This window comes from Octopus bimaculoides, chromosome 2 (genome assembly GCF_046866305.1).
Source record: "Octopus bimaculoides isolate indiv1 chromosome 2, ASM4686630v1, whole genome shotgun sequence".
Classification (NCBI taxonomy): Eukaryota; Metazoa; Mollusca; class Cephalopoda; order Octopoda; family Octopodidae; genus Octopus; species Octopus bimaculoides.
Genome location: NC_142929.1, coordinates 37,135,953 through 37,160,334, shown reverse-complemented (window position 1 = coordinate 37,160,334; position 24,382 = coordinate 37,135,953). Strand labels below are relative to the sequence as shown.

General features: G+C 32.8%; 1 protein-coding gene across 10 annotated transcripts in view; it reads right to left on the bottom strand.

Annotated features, from left to right (window-relative positions):
• The window catches only part of LOC106873450 (dystrophin), a 712,951-nt gene that overhangs the window by 649,040 nt on the left and 39,529 nt on the right, over positions 1–24,382 (bottom strand). For 2 of the 10 annotated variants that reach the window (XM_089343252.1, XM_089343289.1), the window contains exon 1: positions 2,108–3,055. The exons of the other annotated variants lie outside the window; for them this stretch is intronic. In XM_089343252.1, the coding sequence (XP_089199378.1) occupies positions 2,108–2,150 (43 nt within the window). In that variant the 5' untranslated portion in view covers positions 2,151–3,055. Of the gene's footprint in view, positions 1–2,107; positions 3,056–24,382 lie in introns of those variants that run through there. 10 annotated transcript variants of the gene reach the window in all.

Below are 24,382 nucleotides of genomic sequence, written 5' to 3'. Positions count from 1 at the left end.
AAGTGACTGCAATCTTATCCATTTAACCAAACGATTCTCCAGAAATTTTTCTTTGCATTTGCTGAGCAAATAAGTAAGGCACATGCCATATAATTTATACTAAAACTTCCTTTTTTAAGAATATGGACTATTGTTTGCCTACAAATGTCAAACAAAAACATACAGAATATTCATATATCCATTGACAACTAGCATATATTTAAAATTATGCCAGAGTCAACTTTACCTGTATTCTTATAGGATCAATAAAATAAGTACCAGTCCAGAAAGGTTGGAGGTAAGGGCAATATAATGGATTGATTCTATTATATTCTGAAATGATGTACCCCTATGCTTATAACAGAAATATATATTTACTGTCATTACATTCAAGTCCGTCAATTCCTACTTAAAGGAGAAAAAAAAATTATGAATCTATTTTGTCCCTAAGTTACTTTCTTAATAAGTCTTATTTTTACAAACAGAAAATATGGATAAAATCAAAAGCCGAGCAAAAATATTCAGACAATGTTGATCTTAACATGCACACGTAGAGACTCAACCTGCTAGAAATAACAGCAAAACCTCTCTTAATTCATACTCTACAGTCTCAGAATATTAAGGACATACTAGATAATGCCAACCTGACCAAACAGGCAAGATGGTTAGGCTGGAATATCTTTGATAATCCCGATAAGAGTTAACCTGTGGCTAAACCAAACACGTATATCGACACTAAAACTCACTGAAAATAGAATATAAAGAAGTTTGATCATAATACGTGTTTAAAATAACCAATAACAAAGTTAATGTGACTAAATAGCTGACAGATTAAAAACAGATATATATAATCCTATTTTGATTAATTCTTAATAGGATATAAACATTTCCTCAGGGTCATTCATGGAAATTATTTCCTATCAAATGCGTTTATGACTAGTGTTTAAATATGTATATATATATATGCGTGTGTGTGTATGTGTATATATATATAAGCATCATTGGGTATCAATTTTATTCGCACGAATAATATGTAATCAGCATGTGTGCGTGTTTGAGAAAATATGAGTACGGCAACTGTAAGGAAGAGTAAATATTAAGTAAATAAATATCGGCGCGTGAAAAGAATGTGTGTACGCGCGAGCGTGTGTGTACGCGCAAGCGCGCGACTACCAAATGCCTACTAGTGAAGTTATAAATTCGTTTAAGAATGTATGAAGGCAACGTATTTATGTACGCAAAAAAGAATAGGTATGTGTGCGAAAGTATTACTAAAAATGCAAAAGAAAGTACGCACGTCTGTAAAAAGTGAAACTAAAGGGGCGTTTGAGTGCATACATAGACGATATGCAAATGCAATAATATGCGCATGCATGTATGTATGATGTTCCCTAAGCATACTTGATGCAAACATTTGTTTGCTGTACTTGTCAACTCGGATATTATCTAAAAAAAAAATTAAAAAAATTCCGTTTTGCCTATTAAAATTACATTAAAACAAATCACAAAATTTTAAAATATTTAAAACATCCGTATAAAAAAAACAAAAAAAACAAGCCCTTTCTAATAATAAGGTATATATGTGTGTATGTGTGTGATGTTTGAATACACATTTGACACAACATTGCTTAAATGTGACTTTTTGAGAATTGTTTATATATATATATATATATATATATATATAATATTTCAATTAACAAATGAGAGAAAAAGTACTCAATACATGTGTGTGTGTGTGTACACGTAATCAAAGTGAATTACAAGCTGAGCTTCCGACCTAACGAAAGATCCTCTGCAAAATCGCCCAACATGCTAGAAATAACAGTCAAATCTCCTTTAAATTTCATCCTGCCGTCTTATAAAAAAGAATGACAAACTGAACAAAGTAATCCCAGGTATACAAAATGACGGGATGGTCGCGGTTAGAACACCTTTGATTATCGGTCTGATCGATCAGGGTTGACCCCAGGTTAAAATAACAATAACACCTACTAGCTTTTGAGCAATTCTGAAATTGCATCAACTAAACTAATTGAATATTACATATATTGTACATATTTCAACAATGTAGGGAAGTACAAAAACTAACTATACAGGGAGTACAAATACTAACTTTCTTGAAACTTACCTTTTGTTTTGCGAACATAAACATGATTAATCAAAGCAGCCATAGTTTCTCCATTAAAATAAACCGCTAATCCAAATCTACTAGAAGATAATCAATGTATCTCTCTTCTCAAAGTTAATCGCTTCTAAAGAATGTTGAGTAATAGGGTTCGTCGTGGTAAGGTGTTCAATTCTACTGTCATGCACCATAGTCCTAGTGCAAACGTCGTTGATGAGTAAACAGTAATAGTAATTTTTTAAAATAACGATATTAAAAAAATCTTTAGTGGAGTAAACAATTTTTTAATAACAAACACAGGTCATTCTGCACTAACCGTACCCAAACTTTCAAAATAACCACTTAGCCGAAGCATTTTTTTGCGACTATTGTCATTCAAATTACACTACACACACATGCTAACAGATACACATACACAAAGTGATAGCAGTTTTGGTGGTATTAAAAATATGCCAGGTTATGCCTGATGCACTCGAAGATAAAGCACGCTAGTTTAACAGCATCACACTCGATAAAGTGGAAAAGTTTACATGTGAACAAGAAGGCAATTCATCAGAGAAAAGGCTAAACTATAATTTGTTCACTGTGGCGCCCCAATAGAGTAAATAAAGATACAGTCCCTCTTTTCGTGGTTATCTGTGATGTATGTCACTTTCTAATAGGATGACAAACAGTTATGAATGAAAAGGAAGAGAGAAAGAAAAGCGGAAAGAAATATTCAGCACTAGACTGACATGCGATGAAATAAAGGTTGGACAATGTACTACTAGCAACATTATATATTTAAAATATATTTTATATGCATAAGTTTTATGCACTTCAAATAAACGTTGAATCCTTTGCAGAGTGATGGGAACTGAATGACCCGAAGCTGGAACTATGACAGTCACCATGTGTTAGGCGTTGACACTACTGACTGAAGTTTGTTTATAGTCAGGTTGGCTGACTACTAAATTAGGATAGCTTTTAAGGAATCGTTTTATTTCTTGATTTAAAAAGTTACAAACTACTGAAGTGGTTCGTAGATTTCTGTTTTCGAAAAATACAATAACATGAAGGAGAATTTAGAAAAATGTAAATATTTCAACCTACAATAATTTATTTCTAGGACGAGAAAGGAATTCTTGTTAAATTGTTTCATAAATCAGCTAGGTTTTCCTTCATACAGAAAAAGGTTATAAAATGGAGATTATGAAGCAGTGGCTTTCAAGCTTCTGACTTAGCTTGTAAAATATATGGTTAACAATTGTGCTTAACAAAATTGCAATGAATATTTACAAGCATACAAAAAAAGAAAAAAAATACAGATTAGTAACGACTGATGTGTAGAAAAAAAAGAAGAAAAACTAAATATTCTGCACCTTATCTTTCGTAATATTTCATAACAACCCACTAATTTTACATCCTTTCAAAAGAGAATTTTCCAAGTGAATCTGAATATCAGACATGCTTTAGTGTATAAAAAATAGATTTTTTTTTTAGTAGTAACAGTAGATATTAAAGGTTGTCATAAATTCAAAGATATTTCCTGTAGCTACATATTCAACATATTTTAACTATCATATTTTTCAACAAAAGTATTTTAGAAGAATTCATGCGTCGACAATAACCAAAGTCCTAACTGAATAAGTTCACGTTTATTTTCTTCTAAAAGATCTTTTTAATCATTGAATGTCTTGGGGGAAGAGGGGCTTGAATTATTTGAGCAATTTGCTATGAAAATATTTGCAGTGTAATTTCACCAGTTAACGTGTTAACTTCTCTTGCAATGAAAAAATTCAAAATATATCAACACATGTAAACTAACGAGAATCTACGTGGTAGAAACAGCAGCTAAATAACTCTCAACTTACACCTATCATCATAAGAATGGAATGACACACTAAATGGTATAGTCCAAAATCCATTAGACCAAATGAACTGGAATGATCACAGCTGAATGCTTTTGGTCTGATTAATTAAGATTGACATGGGGCTAAACAACATGCAAGCTTTTTGCAGCACATAGCATAAAATATTGTAGGATTCTTACATATAATTGTGTAGAACAAAAACTATATTAATAATAATTATTTCAATTTCATATACTACTTTCCAATGCAGAATAAAATGAAATTCTACAATAATTTAAACTTCAGTAGTAATAAAAAATAAATTAGCAAATAGCACCCAAAAATTGTTAGAAATTAAGAAAGCAAAATTTATACTAACACAAATCAATAGGAATGCATTTAAATTCCATGTTTCTCATACTGCAATCAGGCTAAGAAATTGTTTGGATTTAAGAGAAATTGTAAACTGGATAACAAGGCCTTTCAACGGAAATCCCCTGTATGAGGGATATTAAAATACCTTGCTGTTGAATCACTGTAATTTCCAGGAATTTAGAACTTGTAATTTCACAAATAGTTTTGGGTCTTTCTAATACTACTTTCATCCCACAACCAAAATAAATCATAGTTAATTGCTTCAAAGTAAAATTAGTATTATTTCCAAGAACTTTTTTTTTTTTTGCGTGTATTAATGGGAAATAAGCTGGTTAAATAGCAGAATTTTGAAAGGGAAAAATTTAGTAAATGAAAGAAAGGAAATTACTAAGATATAGAAGACAGACTGAAATACAAGTTAAAAGCTACAAAAGAAATCTTAAAAAATTAATTTTGTAAAAATGATTAATTTTTACATCAATGTTTATAACTCAGGTGACAATTTTCCTTTAGGATTCAGGTTTATCTTTTACCAATTTAAATTCTTCTAAATGAAAATTTAATAACTTATATTCTTCAAAGTAATCAACACAGATTATTAAGATTGTGCAATATCTCTGAGAAGTTCAAGAAAAAATTGCCTTTCAGTTGCTTCTATATTGGATCTTTCAGTTACAGTTCATACACTGAATTATTAGTTTTTGAATAATTTGAGCAATTCAGATATCAAAGGAATTTGCTAATTAATGTAATAAAGGAATTTAAATCAAAATATGTGACTAGAATATGATATACTACAAGGTTTGGTATTGCAATTAACTTTTCTTTAATACTGCATCTGCAATTTAAAACTGATGATAAATGAAAGATCCAATACAGATTTAGTTAAGTCTTCTTGAGAACATGACAATCTCTCCAGTGCTGGTATCATGATAAAATACGCCCAATACACTCTGTAAAACGGTTGATGTAGAACTATTAGAAACCCTACCAAAACAGGGAAGATGTGCTTCCCATCCTGACCTATCTAGGAGAACAGTTAATTTTGAGTGGAAGTGGACATGGACTGTAATAATCCATCTAATGCATGTCAGCATGGGAAGTGAAGATAAAAATAATGATAATGATGTTTCACAATGTACATAGTTATACTAGAAGTAGGTAAGCCTTTATTGCAACCCGCATTTTTCAATACAAGTCTTTGAAACTTAATTTGCATGTCATTTATTTTCTAAAAATCATCAGTACATGTTTGTGGTCACCTCAGCCAATAATTGTTTTTTAATCAAAGCATCCTGCCACATCAACATTCTTATCTATGATAAAATAAAGTCTTTTTAAAGAAGTCTTATTGCTAACAGATTGTATTCACCTAGCATGTTAATTAGTCGGTGCATTTCTCATAAACTTTCTTAAAATCTTTATAACTCATTTCCTTAATATATTTTGAAAAGGACTTAAAGAAATTCACAATAATTTTATTCTTCAATAAAATTTATTACAGCATTAAAGCTGAATTTTTTTGTTTGTGGATTAACTAGCTAATCCAATCCAGAGTGGGAGCCAAGACACAACCCTGACAGACCCCAGATATAACTGGGAAAATGTCAGATGTTGAGCCTCCAATCCAAACTGCACTGACTGTTCCACTGTACAAGGCCATCATCAGCCCGATCAGAATTCTCCAAAGCACATCCACCAAGTCAAATGTCTTGCGGAGATTGACATAGGCTGCAAGGAACCCCTGCTGAAAACTCTGCTAGCATTCAATGAGTACACAATATCTGTGCAAGAGGACAAAGGTTCGGGTCTTTAGGTCTCTGGTTCTCCATGTCCTGCTCTATAGATGATGTCCAGGGCCCTTAGGAACCACTTTAACTCTTTTAGTACCAGGATGCTTTGCAGGATTATGGGTTACAATTTGGCTAGATTTTGTGTCCAACCAAATGACTCTACTTAGAAACTTGGATGCATCCTGTGACATATGATTTGGGAGTGCCAGCTCAGACTGTTTAGCCATTTATTTGATTTTCCATGTTAGACCCTGCTTATCATGTTCTCTTCACTGAGGACCCAGCTGAGATGATGGCTCATGTTGGTATGCTACATGATCATGGCAGATGAGGAAGTATCTTGTGGAGATGGGAACTGACCGGAACTCTGCTCGATAGGTTGCCCAGGAGGACCTGGAACAAATGATGAATGCAGCAATGTACTGCAATGAAGCATGCCACTACATCTGACCTGAATAAACTAGCAAGACATTATTGTAAATAGTTCACAGCACTATAACTAAAAACAATTTTGAAGCTTTAAAAATGATATGAAACTATAATTACACTAAACCATGCTTACATACTATTAAAGATGCAACAATTCAAAAATAAAATTGCAACACTCAGACATTTTATATTTCAAGCCTAGTTATTCTTATACATACATACACAAACATACAAGTTCAACTTAGTTAAATTGCAGTTTTCTTTTAAAGAATTTTTTCACGTGTGATTAATTCAGTCTAGTTTCTTTGTACTGTACTTCAACATATGTAAGGTTGTTTTACTTTTAAAATATCTTTCCGTTTGATATGCATATTGTGATATCAATTTGTTTCTATGATTATTTTCCTTTTTTCAATTTCTTCTTGACATTTTCCATCTCAGTTTTGATATTTTGAATTATCTTTCTTTTTCAAATTATATTTTTTAAGTCTATACTTTACCAATACTTTTTATCCAGATTCAGCACACACACAATATATATATATATATATATATATATATATACATATATACACATATATGGATGGATATGTGTAGATAAGAAGTTTGCTCCTCAACCACATGATTTCAGGTTCAGTCCAACTTCATGATTGTGGCACTTTGGGTAAGTGTCTTCTACTATAGCTCCAGACTGACCAGAGCCTATTGAGAGGATTTAGCAAAGAGAAACTGAAAGAAGCTTGTGTGTGTGTGTGTTTGTGTATGTGACAATATGAAAATTGATAAAGCTGACATAAGTTGATATGAAAGTTGACATAAAAACATAATCAACAAAAGACCTTGAAGTCAATGTTTCAGTATAGTTAGAGCCCACTGACTATAAAACAAGTAAAAAGAAAAAAATAAATGTGTGCGCGCGTACATGTATACACACACACACACACACACACACTTTCTGGCTATATTCATCCTCTGCTGTGGATGTTCATATTACAGTTGGATGCAGATCCACAATATTTCAGGAGCTCACTTTGTTCAACTACAAGCATTTGATCTATGTCAACGTAATGTATTCTCCACGAGAACTACTGTGGATCTGCCTCATTTTCTGCTTACAGTATGCCTACTCCACCCATTCCATCATTCCTGCCAACCCAGAAGAATTTGAGTCTCTGTCTCTTACCTGTGAGGAATCTAGCCACTTAATCACTTATCAGTCTGGTGAGCACATTAGCCAGAGTGATTACTTCCTCCCCAGGCAACGAGATAGATGGATGCTTAAAATGCAAAGTCTTTCCCAGGTGAAAAATGTACAACCCAACGTAGGTTACTAGTTAGTGACTTCAGAATTAGAGCTAGAAAGACTTGGAGAAATAAACCAATCTGGAAAAGAAGACTATTGAAGCTCAAAGACCCAGTAAACAAACAAAAATTTAGTGATTTACTAATGGAAGCTTCTGATGAAAGAGAAGAAGAGTTGGGGACATATGGCTTAGAGAACAATTAGGAGGTTCCTACGGAACAATCTACTGAGGGCTACGGATGAAATCTGTGGTTAGTGCAGAGTCTCAGCTAGACCAAGGGTGACATGGTGGTGGAGCAAGGAGGTTGACAGTGTTATAAAAGCAAAAAGACAGCCCTGTATGGCAAAGTGCAAATGTATTAAGAGAAAAGTTGGGCATAAGAGGAATCAAATGTAGCATGCAAGAGAGAAGACTATGCTGGTTTGGATATGTGATGCATATGAATAAAGACAAGTGCATAAAAAAGTACCAATCACTGAAAATGGATGGTACCCATGGAAGGGGGAGAACCAGGAAGATGTGGGATAAAGTGGTAAGAACTGATATCAGAAAGTTGGGTCTCATGGAGGAAATGATAATGGACCAAGATGTCTGGCAATATGAAGCTCGAGAAGACTCGCCCACGTCAGCAAAACTGAGTTCTAGAAGCACTGTGTCCCACCCACACTTAACAAAAAAACTTCTCATACACTCTACCACAACAAACCAAACTACGGCTCTATATCTCTTCTCTTCCTCACATTACTGCTTCATGTACTTTGATTACCTCCCACTCCCCAATCCTGTCCTCTTGGCCCTGTGCCACTGTTTCATTGTTATCTGCTTGCACCTAACCTGAATGTTCTACCCACATGCCCCATCTCACTCTACTATCTGCTAGCCCCTGATCTGTGTGTCTCACCCACACGTAACTCCTTCATACACTATGCCTAGCTCTCACTCCCCGATCCTGTCCTCATGCCTCTGTATCACTGCTATCTGGTAGACGCCCAACTCCAGACTTACCCAGGTCTTTTGCCACTTGCTCACACTCTTTAATCACACTTCCTTCAGAATACCCTGCCACTTATATTATGGCATTTGAACCTCAAAGGTATGCTCTGGCACTTGCCACCATCTATACCTCTCCCTTCTTTTACTCAACCATCCCATTTATAGTCTGATCCCTGTTCCTTGTGAGTATGCCCAGCATGTTGCCACCATCTCTATCCTGCTGTCTCCCACTCTCTCTCCTTCTCCTGCACTTCCCTCAGGTTGGGTAACCATGTATCTCCTTTGTGGTAGCATACCTCTTTCTGTCTTCATTCCTAATCTTTTTCTCTTTGGCTGGGTAACCTTGTACTTCCTCTATAGCAAGACACCTGTATCTGTCTCACTATAACTTTTCCTCATCCAACACAAGATCACCTCTTCTAATACCTCCTCACTTCTTGAAAGTGTTTGTCTTGCAAGTACTTGGTGACCGTGTCAGTGCAGGTGCCACTTAAAAGCACCCAGTCTTTACTGTAAAGTGGTTGGTGTTTGGAAGGGCATCCAACTATAAAGACCTTGCCAAAACTGACCTCGTCTGTGCTTGTGCCACATAAAAAGCACTACTCACCTTGCCTGTGCTTGTGCCACAAAAAGCACTAAGTCCACTCTGCTGAGTGGTTGGTGTTAGGAAGGGCATCCAGCTGTAAAAATCATGCTAAAACAGTCACAGAAGTCTGGTGCAGACTTCGGCCTAGCTGGCTTTTGTGAAACCATCCCACCCATGCCCGCATGGAAGGCAGTCGTTAAACGATGATATGATGATGATGATGATTATATGTGTGTGTGTGTGGGGGGTATAACAAAGTAAAGTTGGGTGTTACTGCACAAGTAAAAACATAAAGAAAAGAATCTGAAAATGCAGGAGTCTTTTAAAAGTATTTATTAACCTAACCAGTTTCACTTATTCAAAAAGATTTTCAAAAGTAAAGTGTGAGCTTTTGTGTATCTTCTGTGGTATTTGATTTGAATACATTTTTGTAAACTAATTTTTGACACCACAGAGGATACACAAAAGCTAGCACTTTACTTTTGAAAATCTTTTTAAATAAGTGAACCTGGTTAAGTTAATAAATACTTTTAAAAGTCTCCTGCATTTTCAGATTCTTTTCCTTATATACAATTTTTTTTTCCAAAATAAGTATGCTGCAATAGTCCCACTACCACATTCTTAAGTATTAATATATTTAATTCTTTATTGCCCACAAGGGGAGCTAAACAAAGAGGGGACAAACAAGGACAGACAAAGGAACTAAGTCAATTACATCGACCCCAGTGCGTAACTGGTACTTATTTAATCGACCCTGAAAGGATGAAAGTCAAAGTCGACTTCGGTGGAATTTGAACTCAGAACGTAGCAGCAGACGAAATACCGCTAAGCATTTCGCCTGGCGTGCTAACGATTCTGCCATATTTGATAATCTCAAATGCTTATTTATTTGTTTGTGTCTGTGTACATAGTATAAACACATATTACAGAAACCTTTCATTGTTTTTACTTTCATTTTTAAATACTGGGACTTTAGAGCACTTGACTATAGTTTTTTGATGCCTAATTTCTAAAAAAGTTATGTAAATGGGAAATATATCCAAAATAAATTATGTATGCAAAAAGTTAGGAAGATACATCCATTTTTAAATATTTTATACTAAAAAATAAAACACGGAAAAAGAGCATTTGCGAATATAAACAAACATGTCAGACGATGTATCAGATATTATTAATGATATGAGGGGCTCGACAATAACGTTTGCGAATTCTTGATAGTTTTTAATCAGATTTTTTACTGCACACACTGATTAGGGTTAGTGTTAGGGTTAGGTAGTGTAGACTTGCTTTACCTTTGCCCATTTCATGATGCGATATTTCCCATCCAGGCACAAAATTTGACATAATAGTATATATTAGTTATAAACTGACTTTTAAGGAAAAGATTGTGAAACAGTCTTCTTACAATTCGCAGATGATATTGTCGAGTCCCTTGTATCATTAATATCTGACTGGTAAAAGTAAGTTATTGTCCGACATGTTTATTTTTATTTGTGTGTGCCCATTTTCCATATATTATTTTTTAGTATAGAATATATAAAAATAGATGAATTTTCCTAATTTTTTGCATGCTTCATTTATTTTGGATATATTTCCCATTTTCGTAAATTTTTTAACATGTAAGCATAATTTTCTTGGAGAGGTGCACTTCTAAAGAAGCGCCAATATTTTTTAAGGTCAGTGTGTTTCAAATAGAATGCAATGATTAAGATTGAATAGGGTGAAGTAAAGAGGCTTTGGTCAAAAATGAGAAATGAGAGACGTCTGCTATAAGGAACTGAAAAACAAATTAGCAATGGAATTTTTTTTTAAATCACAATTATCACAGCAAAATTTTAAGGGGAAAGGTATACTAAATCCAATAAGTTGTAAAATTTTACAAGAACTTGCTTTTTTGATTGAAGAAGATTTTCTATCTATTTTCTATTTAGCTGTACTCAAAATTTGATACTAAGTAGGTTTGGAGCTAGAAACATCAGGTTTCGCTCATGAAAATATGCTGAATATATTAACCTTTAATACAACATAAAAGAAAACAATGTTGACAAATGTCTTTGTTATTGCATCTGAAATATATCTTCAAACACTTCATAGATCTTTGTCATAAAAACATTCATTAGAAAGGTCTATTTCTAAAGAGAAGTGGAAAGAAAAAAACTGAAAAGCTTAAAATAGCTATAAAAGAAAAAGCACACTTTCCAAAAACTTGGTCATTATCTACAAAAGTTTCAATGCTTTGCCTCTTTATCTGATAAATATAGCCTTTCAGTTTTTACAATTTATCAATGTGAAATGGTTTATGAGGAAAATATGGGAAATTCTATCTGGCAATAACTATTAAAAACCTTGCTCTACTTTGAATCTAATAAATAAATTTAAATATATATTTCACCATACTGATTCCCTTTAAATTATCTAGGTTTTAGATACTTCTATTATTAACTTTAATCTAAGGATTAGTCAAAAACTAAATCAACTAATATTGTAGTGAAGCTAGTCCTGCCTTTATTACTATTTAACACAAGCATATTTGTTCATTCAGATTTCACTCACTATAACTACTAAATCGTTACGTCACTTCATTCTCCCAATAACCACTAGATGCAATATGCAGCCACTCTTAAATTATTTAAAGTTATCTTATACTTATCTCATTTTTTTTTTATCATCACACCTTTTCTCCATTTGCTCAAACTTTTTGGTCGCACATCAAATAAACTTAATGATATTTTAAGTTTTTCTTTTTGTTAAAATGAATGTGGATGAACATAATTTTCTGAATTCTTTTAGGATTTAAATATTTTACATAAAACCATTTAACTATAACATGAATGGCTGACATAACTATGCTAGCATATATTTTTACTTCAATAAAGTTCCCAAGTAGGGAAAGTACCATATTCCTTTTCACGAAAGCACTCAAAGTTCATTTAACGACTGCTATTCTTAACTTCATTAATCCAAACACATATGTTGAGAATTATGTTTTGCTTCCAATAAAAGAAAAAGAAAATATTGATATTTCTCAAAATAAATTGGAAATTTACACATTAACACCTCATAACATTCATATTAATTAAAATACAGAAGAAAGCTTCCAATTGATTTTGACACATTAGCAAAGTATTATTGGCCCAGATATATAGTTAAGCAAGAGTTATTTGCAATATCTTAACAATGGAATATGAAGGAAAAGCATGCTTGTCACAAATTATAACTAAATAGAACATTAAACGGTGGCATAACACAACTCTAAAAAGTAGAACAATGAATTCAATATTGAAAATGTTATAGAAGGGAATTTTTTTAATGGATATCAGAAACAAAATGCATGTAGTTGAAAAAATTCAGCTTCAAAACATCAAGTTTAGAATATATATTTTTAAACTGAGCAACTGATGTCACTAACATGGGGAAATTATTTAAGATTTTAAATCAAAAGACAAAACTTTTATTAAACACAACTGTTAACATAATTTATGCAAGAAGCACCAATAAACTAAGAAGTAAACAATTTGTGATGAAGGTGCAGTCGTGGCTGTGTGGTAAGAAGTTTGCTTCCCTACCACATGGTTCCAGATTTAGTCCCACTGTATGGCATCTTGGGAAAACATCTTCTATAGCCTTGGGCTGACCAAAGTGGATTTGGCAGATGAAAACTGAAAGAAGCCCATCGTATATATGTGTTTGTCCCCCCCATACTGCTTGACAACTGGTGCTGGTATGTTTACATCCCATAACTTAGTGGTTTGGCACACGAGCCCAACAGAATAAAACACCGGCTTTGAAAATATAAGTACTAGGGTTCGATATATATTTGACTAAAAATGCTTCCAGGTGGTGCCCCAGCATGGCCACAGTCTAATGAGTAAAACAAGTAAAGGATGAAAGATTAAAAAAATAATTAGTCAATGACAAACATTATTTTCATTATTTCCACAAGTATTAGAAGACAACCCCAAACAGGTTTCAGTTTTATTATAAACTCATTAGGAATGTTTGTATTTTAACTATTATTTCTAAATTATTAAAAAAAATTTTGTATTAATATGTATCTGGAAATTAAATTTTCTTGCATATCAGAAACAATTGTTAGAGATGCTGAAAATGTCAAGTTAGATTGGTGTCACATTAGAGACATTCTTTTAATTACTCTATTTAGTTAAATACTTTACTCTCTAAATGTTTAGTTCTTCAATCATCCTAGGATTTGAAAAGAACAAGTTAAACCATGCTCTGCTGAAGAAATGTAATAAAACCAAAATAATTTCTGGATTTGTATAATTTGTGATGAAGGCTATATTTAAGCAAAGAATGAGGTTTTGGAAAGAGGTTACTGAAAATTTTTAAGTATAGGCACATGGCTGTGTGACAAATGCAGGAGTGGTTATGTGGTCAGAAGTCTGCTTCCCAACCACATGGTTCTGAGTTTAATGCTGTTGTGTGGCACCTTGGGGAAGTATCTTCTACAATTGCCCCAGGCTGATTGATCAATGTGTTGTGAGTGGATTATGTAGATGGAAACTGAAAGAAGTTTGTCATATATATGTATAAGTACGTGCATGCGCATGTGTGTGTGTGTGTGTTTGTCTCACCACCACTACTACTGGTGTTGGTTTGTTTACATCTTTGTAACTTAGCAGTTCAGGATAAGAGATTGATAGAATAAGTACCAGGCTTTAAAAAATAGTACTGGTGTTGATTCATTTGACTAAAATCCTTCAAGGAGGTGCCCCAGCATGGCCTGCAGTCCAATGACTGAAACAGGTAAATGATAAAAGATAGAATGTGTAGAAAGTATGATAGTGTGATATGTTATTCATGAATATAAGCAACATAATTTTGTCTTTGCTTCTTTGAGGTATGTAGTATCTATATTTTTGTGATACTGCATTAGTTTTTAAGTCGTTCATTGCAGGATATTTTGGAGGTTTCCATTCATAGAAAATGTGCAAGGGTGGCAGAAGGTATTGAGATTTTATATGGACAAAGCCAACAATTTCAGTTAAAAGCAGTGTATAATCATCTTTATCGGTGTCAGTGTGGTAGGAAATGACAAATTGCTATAGTTGATGCAATTCTGGAAGCAAGTTACTAATCAAATTCATTTTGTATAACATCCAGTAGATCAACATCACAATGAGCCATATCAAGTAAATCTGTTTGCTACATAAGGACAATATCAATGTTGATGCACAGTTATAAAGACTACTGCATCAATATAATTTTAATCTAATGTATCAAAAAGCATATTACTGATATATTCAAAGTAATTTAATTTAGTGTATTACATCCAAATACAGAATCCAATTCCTTTCGGAGATTTTATTTTATAAACCCACAAGGAAGCCTCTATATGATTGTTCAATCTGCAGGAAATAGCAACGACATCTTCCTTAAACAATATCAAACCATCTTAAAATAGGACATATTAGATTATGTAATTTGGGGGTTCATGATTCCTGAAAACATAAGATAGTCGAAGCATGAATGCCTTTGATCAAAGCTCTACATAGTCAAGGCCAGCTTGATCTAAACAACAACGAAAGAGATTTACTTAGAAGTGCAAATTTTGAGAGAAAAATAAGAGTTATTTTCAACAGCTGAAACAGCTGATGAGCAAAGCATACGAGCCTGATTGCTTCAATTTACATAGATGACAAAAATTACTCTTTCTATAAGTAGTTAACTGCAAAAATGACATCTAGCTTCCAAAACAATAGTCTCAATATCAAGGCCATAAAATTGTTATATTTCTGGCTTTCTGATGTAAAAATCAATGGAAAGCTGATTTACTTAAATTGTTGTGCAATAAAGAGAATGAAGATCAGTACAAGCAAATTATCAGTTGAATGGATGGTAAAAGAGTCTGATATTGTTGAGAAGAATGAAGTCTAATCCTAACGGGGAAAAAATGTACAACAAAGACTAAATTAAAGAAAATGAAACAAAGATCTCAATGGCAATTTGTTCCATTTTCTTTGAGAAAATTAATTAAATCCATAGATCAACCTACTATTGATTAAATATCCATTTATTTATTTATCAGATTGCTATTTAGTTCCCATTTATTTTTGAATGCTGGAACTACATGAAGTAAGTTTTAAAAATATGAATGCAACTTGAATGATGAAATTAACTTTTGTGCTGATATGTCAAATATTATAAATTTATAAGTAACAAATAAAAATTTAAACAAATACTTTCTTAAATATTTATACAGTTAAATATTTTAAAGTTCCAAGATAGTGTACTTCAAATATCTATAGTAAATTCCATCTAATACAGTTTTTAAACTTTTCACATAAAAAATATTTACACCAAATATATATGAATATAAGTGGACAAACAAAAGAAAGTGGCACTCAATACATTAAGTAGAAGTTACATATATATATATATTTTTTTTATTTTAAAACAGTTTGACCTAGTCCCATAAAATTTAAAGTTTCATAGGCTTGTCATAGAAACCTAGCTTGCTGAGCTCAGGTAACCGAACACACACACACACACACATGCATGCATCTAAAAATTTTGGGAAGGATTCGTTTTGTTGTTTTAATGCAATCAAATCCATATCTAAAATATTTGAAATTGTCATTATTATTGCTTTCATTTAACAAATCAAACAGCCACTATTTTTCAAAGAGAATTAATATGACCACTACCAGTACATTACTGGTAATACTTTATCAACTTGGAAAAAGCCTATGTGAACCTTAGAAGACATAAATGGACCTTGATATAACTGAGTGCAAAGAGTACTCTTTAAATTACAATAAGTTATCTTTTCTGGCTATCTACTTACTTGGGTACTTTTAAATCCCTCAAATAATGCAATTATTAGTTAACCCTTATGAAACAACTGGGATAATCAACTTAATATTTGGTGCTAAAAAGAAGCAGCCAATCACTTCATATGTGTGTATGTATATGTGTGTGTGTATATATATATATATATATATATATATACACACACACACACACACACTTTGATCTATTCATATATATATATTACAAAATTTTAAGTAAGAACACCTTATTCCTTTCCATATCTGTATAAATAGTTGTGCCTTCTTTAGTGTAGAAACTCTACTAGGTTTTGTATTCAAATGGTTAATATATTAAAGTGGGCTGAAGTGATAATCTATACACAAACACATCATAAAAAAGGGCTAAGATGACTTTCAATTTGTATACTAAGTAATTTGCATTAACTTAAAAACTTATCATAAACCCATTGGCAAATTGCCTAGTTTTGAAAAATTTACTGAATATAATTTTATCAGTACCTGTACTATATGACTGTGCACTGTAATCAGCAAAATAAAATATATATGAAGAACTTTACAGTTTCTAAAATCCACTCAATATTGAATTATTGGGAAGCTTTATAAAGAAAGAATGTTCTCTATTGTGAACTTAGTGGGATTTTCTTTCTAAGACAGTGAAGCAAGCTTTGTGTAGTAATATAGTTAATACCATTCTTCACTTCTCCTCAACCTTCTGCATACAACCTAAACACTTCAGACTGACTTTGCACTACCTTTATGAACAATGGAAATCCAAAGCTCCAACAAAACAGTTTTGTATCTCATTCACATTATGATCAAGACACAATTCAAATCCTCAAAGTTGTTACAAATGCTAAGCATCACAATTTATGGTGATCTCTCTTAGCGATGCCACCAATATAACAACACTGCATCATAAAGACTATGATTCTTCTCAGATATGTCATCCAAATCGATTACTAACTCTTTGCAATGCTCAAATGCATGGAGCAAACATGTTTTAAGCACTACTTCACAGCCATATCGTTTCCGCTCTCTGTCTCATCTAATACAACTATAATGATCTCTACTCTTCTATACTAGCTGGCTACTACATAGCCATCTACCTAGACCATCCATCTCTTTTACTCTTGAAATCCTACTGAGATCCTCTACAAAACACTGTATAATCTTTTCTTCCTCAAATTGCAATCTGGAATTCTACTAAACTCCTTCAATATCTTTTCTTCAGACATTGACTTACAAATGTTCAAACTGATTATCAGCTACATCAAATATCATGAGTCTGGGAAGTTTTGCAAAAATCAAGGGTACTTTTACTCTTCAATTAAAAAAAAATTAAATGATAGAATAGCATTCCAAAAGGAAACCTGCTTCAAGTCTCTGACTAGTTCCTTGGATGGAACAAGATCATTACCCAGGTACCATAGCAATGGAACAGAGTGTGGATAAGGTTATGAATGTTCAGCAGCAGGCTTAGAAAGACAAGTTGAAAGCAGACACAGGTTTTCTTATAAATATGATGTTAGTAAGAGATTTGCTATGATGAGGATCAAAAGCTTCAAGTGCTTCAGATTGGAAGGAGAGTATTCTTAGGCATGTGTCAGAGAAGAGGAAGAAGCATGAAAGTATGATTATGAAATGTTTCTTAATGAAGAGTATCAACACCACAGCAAAAAATGTACCCCAAATTAAACTTACTGAGGTTAGCAAGGCAATCAAGGAAATGACAAAAGAAAGATGTGGGTTCATCAGGTATAGTCACTGAAATGTTAAAAGCATCAAAATGTACTTCTTGCATTAGATTACTTGTTTAAATAAGAAGCTAATACATTATCATTGACAGCAAAGAGTGCACTTAAGAGGTGCAATCACAGAGGTTGCAAACTGATGGATCAAGTCTTGCAATATAATGAATATCAACCCAACATTTAAGTCTCTACATTGTTACTTGACCCACTAAAAATAGGTAATCCAAAATATATTATGTCTGAAAAGAAAATGATGCAATGGCCACAGATGGAATACTGTTGATCATACATCTTGCTCAATCAGATGTGTGATCAAAGTGGCTAAACTACAAACAAAGTAATGAATACTGAAACAAAATTTTCACACTGTCAATGATCAATTATATTAAATATGCTTTGTTTATTTTTAAAATGTATGCAATTTAAAAATAATGCATCCTTGGGGGGGAAATTCTTATGAGTTTCTTTTGTATAATTTTTTTTTTATTAATTTGATTTTATTACTGACACATAACTTTAAAATCCCATATGAATCTTGGAAAGCAAAATACAGAACTATGAGCTAATACTGGTACTTAAAGAACAAAAAAATATCTTCAACTTCTTTATTCCAAAGCAACTTTGTCTTTCATGCTTCTCACTCAATAAAACAGCACTGGGAATGATGATGCAGTCGACAATATCCAAAAACAGAGGTTAGTAACTGGTAGGCCACAACACACTGACAAGTGATGGAACTGTTTTCTATGAGCCTCAAGCCTTTTCTAAAAAAATTTTCAAATTTAATGTATTAGGGCTTTTAGAGAGTCTTTTCATGAAAAGGGAGAGACATAAAGATATGTCCATATATAGGATGTGGTCCATGGTTGAATGTGAAAAAGTTTAAAATGAGCCTTTACAAAAAGAGACTGTTGATAACTGATGTAGAAAGTAGTACTTCAGCTTGGCCAGAGTCCAGAGACTAAAATTAGTGAAAGAATAAGTAATTTTTTAAAAGTTTGAAAAAGTAACCAAAATTTACATTTAGTTTAAATAAGAAAAAGTATATATTACATAAAAACCATTAAAGATGAAGTTAGCATGGCCACAGTCTAAATGACTGAAACAAGTGAAAGATGAAAGATAAAGAACTTGACCAAAATAAACAAATGATGTTTTGTAGAAACAATTGATAAACTGCTCTAATCACAAATTCCATAAAAGACTTCTCCAGGGTGGGTGGGGAAACAAACCTAAAGTCAGTTTTTGAAATACATTAGATTAAGTTCCAAAGTCATCATGTACATTTTAACTACATAATAGATCTTCCATAGCAGAAGAAATTCAATTATCCATGTTAGAAATAGGCTCAAGCTAAAATACCATCTAAAAAAATTCTTCCGAAGAAAAGATAATGGAAATTAAATGGGGAAAAAATGGAATTGAATATAGTTATGCAAAAGAAAAGATAAAAGTGAATGAGATTGATTTGTCTATACTGACAGTAAATGATTTTTTTTTCTGATATTAATCAAGCATGTAATGGAAATGGAATATTTTTCAGCTGTGTCAACAAAAGCAAGCAATATATTTCCTGTTGAATTATTTAGTGACCAACAGCAAAGTATTGCTTCATATAATTGAAAATTAGACACTATTCATAATTGATAGTTGAGTTTATCATTAAGAAATACATCTGGTTGCAAATGTGAAAATCTGATGAATCATCTAATATGCTAAAAAAAGCTGTGGTCGAAAGGAAAAACTTGTTTCAACTATTCTACTATACACTTTCTACTAAGCAATTTAACTCTCTTTGTACACCCACTGACAAAGCAAGATATGCATTCTTTTAAAAAGCTAACAATGTGATATATATTTACTTTATTTCCCCAAATTACATGGTTTGTTCACAATAACTAATTAAGACAGGCGTTAATAAAAGCAAAATAACTTTTTAAAAAAATTCTTTTACTTAGCAACAGTTTGGCCAACATTGTTTACATCTCACTGAATTGCTCACATTACAAAAAAATCTCAGTAGTTTGTAAATATTTTATTACAATAAGCACACAAATGCCTAACTTGGAATCATTCTACCTAACACTATAAGATTAAATTCTTTTACTTTTTAATCATTCTAGAAATTGATCTGAGTTGAGAATTAACATTTGTGTCAATAGAAAGAAAATTCAATGCTTTATTTTCTCCCTTTTGCAGATACCCTTTATACCTTCAATCACATTCCCTATAAATATCTAACATTAAAGACAGTAATTTCATGGTATTCAATGTTTAGGGACAAGAAATGCTATGCTACTAAATCACATAGTTACAATGATCTCATATATGATTAGACTTGTTGAACAAATCCTAACATGGAAATGACTGTGACAGTTCTGTTAATGTAATTGATTCTTTTATTTTATGAATACCAATTGCTATATAGAATGGTGAAAACTTGCTTCAGAGGAAATCAGCATAATCTCTATTAAGTAATATAAACAAAGATTACATAAAGGAACTAGTTGCTGGAACAGAAATTTGCCTTCATAATATAAGAAATATTGTATTGACCTCAAGATGTTTAGAAATCATATGAATGCCATTAAAAGGCTTTCAACATACTTTATCTATTACCTTCAAACAGTATGCTCTTAAGCTAACTTCTGACTTTTGGAAAATGTGGTCTAGAATATTAATGTAACAGTACCACTGAGTAGTACTTTGATAAGAATCATATATGTGCTTTGTAAAAGGTTATCACCTGTCCAAGACTAAAGCATTTTCTGGCCCTGATTAGGAAGGTTATAATAGAGGATTGAAAGGTGATATTACTTGTAGAGGAATGTGTGTTGTTAAAAGTAACAGCAGGAAGGTAATTAACATACAGAAGGAAGAACACAAGAACTGTAACTGTGATTTAGAACAAATTATAGTTTATAGACTGTGAGACAGAAAGAGTCTCAGTAATGAATGCTGTAAGGAAACGCCAATCCTAGTGGGATAAGAGAGAGAGCGCTAAGGCAGACATCTTAACTGGGAGGTTCTTGCATGAGGTTTTGTTGAAGACAAGGAAAGCACTATTGCTTTCACGGATATTAAAATGGATGAGAAATTGCTAGTACATAAGGGGATTCTGATTCAACCTAGCTCTAAGGAAACTGAACAAATAAAAATGAAAAATTCACATAGTGAAACTAAGTTAAAACATTAAAAAAATATTTTCCATTTTTCTTTTCAAAAGAATGCTTCTTTGCCTAGTGTATGAAGTGCTTCAGTCAATGATGTTATTAGTACTGTCACATTAATTTTTAAAAATGAAATTCTGTTCAGATAGTAAGGAATATATGTCTTTAATATCTAGATATTGCAGTAGATCAGTAGAATCAGAAGAGTGCTGGCCATTTACTTTGAAGTAATTATGGCCCTTTAAATTCTGAGTTCAAATCTCACCAAGGTAAACTCTGATTTTCATCTACCCAGGATTGGTAAAATAAAGTACCAATCAAGTACTCAGGTACATATAATCTACTATAACCCACCATCAAATAAATAAATAAATGAAAACTGAGCTTGTGTTAAGAAATCAATATTGAAATGTACTGATGTCAAGAAACTTTGCACAATTCCAGAAAATAAAAGTTGTCAAACACACAAAACAGGAAATGTAAATTAGTTTACAATTAAAAAACACTGTTCCCAATTGGTAAAAGAAGCAGTTTCATAAATTTCCAAGCGGACCAAGGTGCTTGAAAAGGTACCGGAAGGTTGTCCATGTCATTTACAATTTAATACTAGTGATCTTTTATTGTAACATTTATTCATTTTAAAGCAACAAACAATTACTAGAAAAAATAATTCTTAAAAGTTTATCAGAGAAGGAACCATGTGTTGATATCTTCATGAAGGATGATTAATTGTTTCTTTTTATGTACATATTCTTACAATAGTAACAAATATAGAATAACTGATGTTGAAAATTTATTTCTAAAATAACATGAGTAATTGTTTTGAAAATTTTGAAATGGAGTCATGGCTGGAAGTTTAAAGAGAAAGGTTTATCGCTTAGAAAAACTTGAACTGACCAAACTTCAAAAATGAAGAGTAAAAACTCATCTAAAGTGTTCTTCTCAACCAAACTTTTCATATTTTTGCAGAAAATCTATTGCAGAAGTTGTATCAATTTAAATGGCTTAAAAATAGTTTAAAAACAGACTTTAAAATTAGTACAAATTTAAACAACATGACTATGCATGAGAGCATAGCCACAAGTAGACTACACTCATATATAAGTAGCTGGGAGAGTATGTACAGATGGTCCATTAACTTATATGTATGTATTTACATAGCTTGCAAATTTTCATATTCCATATAGAAAATAATATTTCTATTTTTTTCCTAAAAGCATAATGGATCGACAGAAGTGAGTAAGAAAATCAGTTACCATAGAAACTAAGAAGGAAATATCTAAACATGAAAATGGAACAAGTATTAACAAACTTAGTTCGCAGTATACAACAGCAAGATAAACAGTCTGCACAATACTACTGAAAAACAAGTATAAATTAAAAAGTTTTCAGCTGGCTAAGGGAAGAACTAAACTTAGTAAATCTCATTACAACTCTATTGCAGAAATGGAAAATTTACTTTTGGCATGGATTAAAGAAAGATATTGCTTGTGATAGTATAAGTGAATCAATAATTTGTGCAAAAGCCAAACAATTTGATGGTCTTTAGATCATTGTGTTTTAAAACCTTAAGAAGAATGACTGTTTCACAAAAGGTGTTCAACTATGATGAAATATGGGGGGGGGGGGGGGGGGCTTTGGGGAAAAAGATGCTTCATAGCACATATATCATGAAGAAGGAGAGTTCAGTGCTGAGAGTTCAGTGGTGAAAGACTGGCTAATCTTACTTCTTTGTGTGGATACTTCTTGGAATATAAGGTAAAACTTCCTCAGATCAGATCATTCAGGAACATTCTCAAGAACTGTCTTGATGTTTTGTGGCAGTAGAACCAAAATGCTTGGGTGACCAGGGATGTCTGAGGTGTTTTATCCTACTGTGTGCCAGTAACTCAGAGACAATAACCTTGCCCTCAAAGCCCTTTTAGTCATGGGTAATGTCCCAGTCCATTCTCATTATTTGATGGACCCATTGCCAGAACAGTGCAATTCCTACCTCTCAATACACCTTCTCTTTTCCAGCCCTTGGAGTAGCAGATAATTTCCAATTTTAAAAAACACTATATATGAAGGTGCTCTTTAGAAAATATTTTGGGATCATTTCTTCCAGAGGTGAGACACTGAAGGAATTTCGGAAAAGTAAGTTTAATATTGCTGATGCTGTGCTAATGATTGTATGATCTTGGATGGAGGTTTCAGTATGTTGTTTATCTGCTGCTTGGAGACCATTGTGGCCTGAAACTGTGCTTCCAAGAGACTTTGAAGGCTTTGAGAAAGTGAAAGAAGAACCTGAAATGCAAGAAATTGTCTGTCTGGGCAATTTCATGGGGCTGAAGGAGGATGCAAGAATACTGAAGAGTTGGTGCCAGAGCCGTGGAATGAACTCACCACTGAGATGTTGGTACAGTTTTGCAAAGAAGAAGTAGAGGTGTAAAGACTGCACTGTTTCCTGGTTATAAACTGGTAAGAATGAAGACTATTCCAAGTGAGTGTCTTAGAGAATCGTTCTCTTGTTGGAATAAAATCTCTAAACTGGCCAAGGAATTTCACACTGACATAGCTGCTGCGGAGATGAGCCCGAATCACTTCAATGAGACAGTGATGTCCAACTTTTGGAAAGTACAGAAATCCAAGTTAAAACAGTGAACCCTGGTTGTGATTTTTTTACAAAGAAGATAAGGCAAACTTCAACTGTAGCAGAATTGTTGAACTCCCACTGAAGAACCAGCACAAAAGATGACCAGGAAGACAACACTTCTCCTTCCCCCTCTCATTAATATCCTCCTCTCTCTCCTCCTCTCTCTCCTCCCTGCATGCTGAACAATCTGCCACACCAAAGTAAGTTTACATTTATTTACACACACTTTTATTTTATTTCTGTGTTTAGTTGTCATTTATGTATTTGTTAACTCATTTAGCATCCATTTTTCTATGCTGGCTTGGGTTTGGATTTATATTTCATTAGGAGTGGGATTTCTGACTGCAAGATGCCCTTCTTTTCGCTAACCCTTACCTGTTTTCAACTATGGGATATCATTTTATTCCACAGAATAAGGTCATTCTTCATCTATTGAGCAATGAACACCCCAGATGTCCCTTCATGGGGATGTACAGACAAGTTGATGCCATTTGTATTAACACTGACTGTTATTTACAATTAGCACAAATATGTCGAGATAAAGAGAAAAATGTACACACAAACACATATATAAATATACATACAGGGGTTGGACAAAATAATGGAAACACCTAGC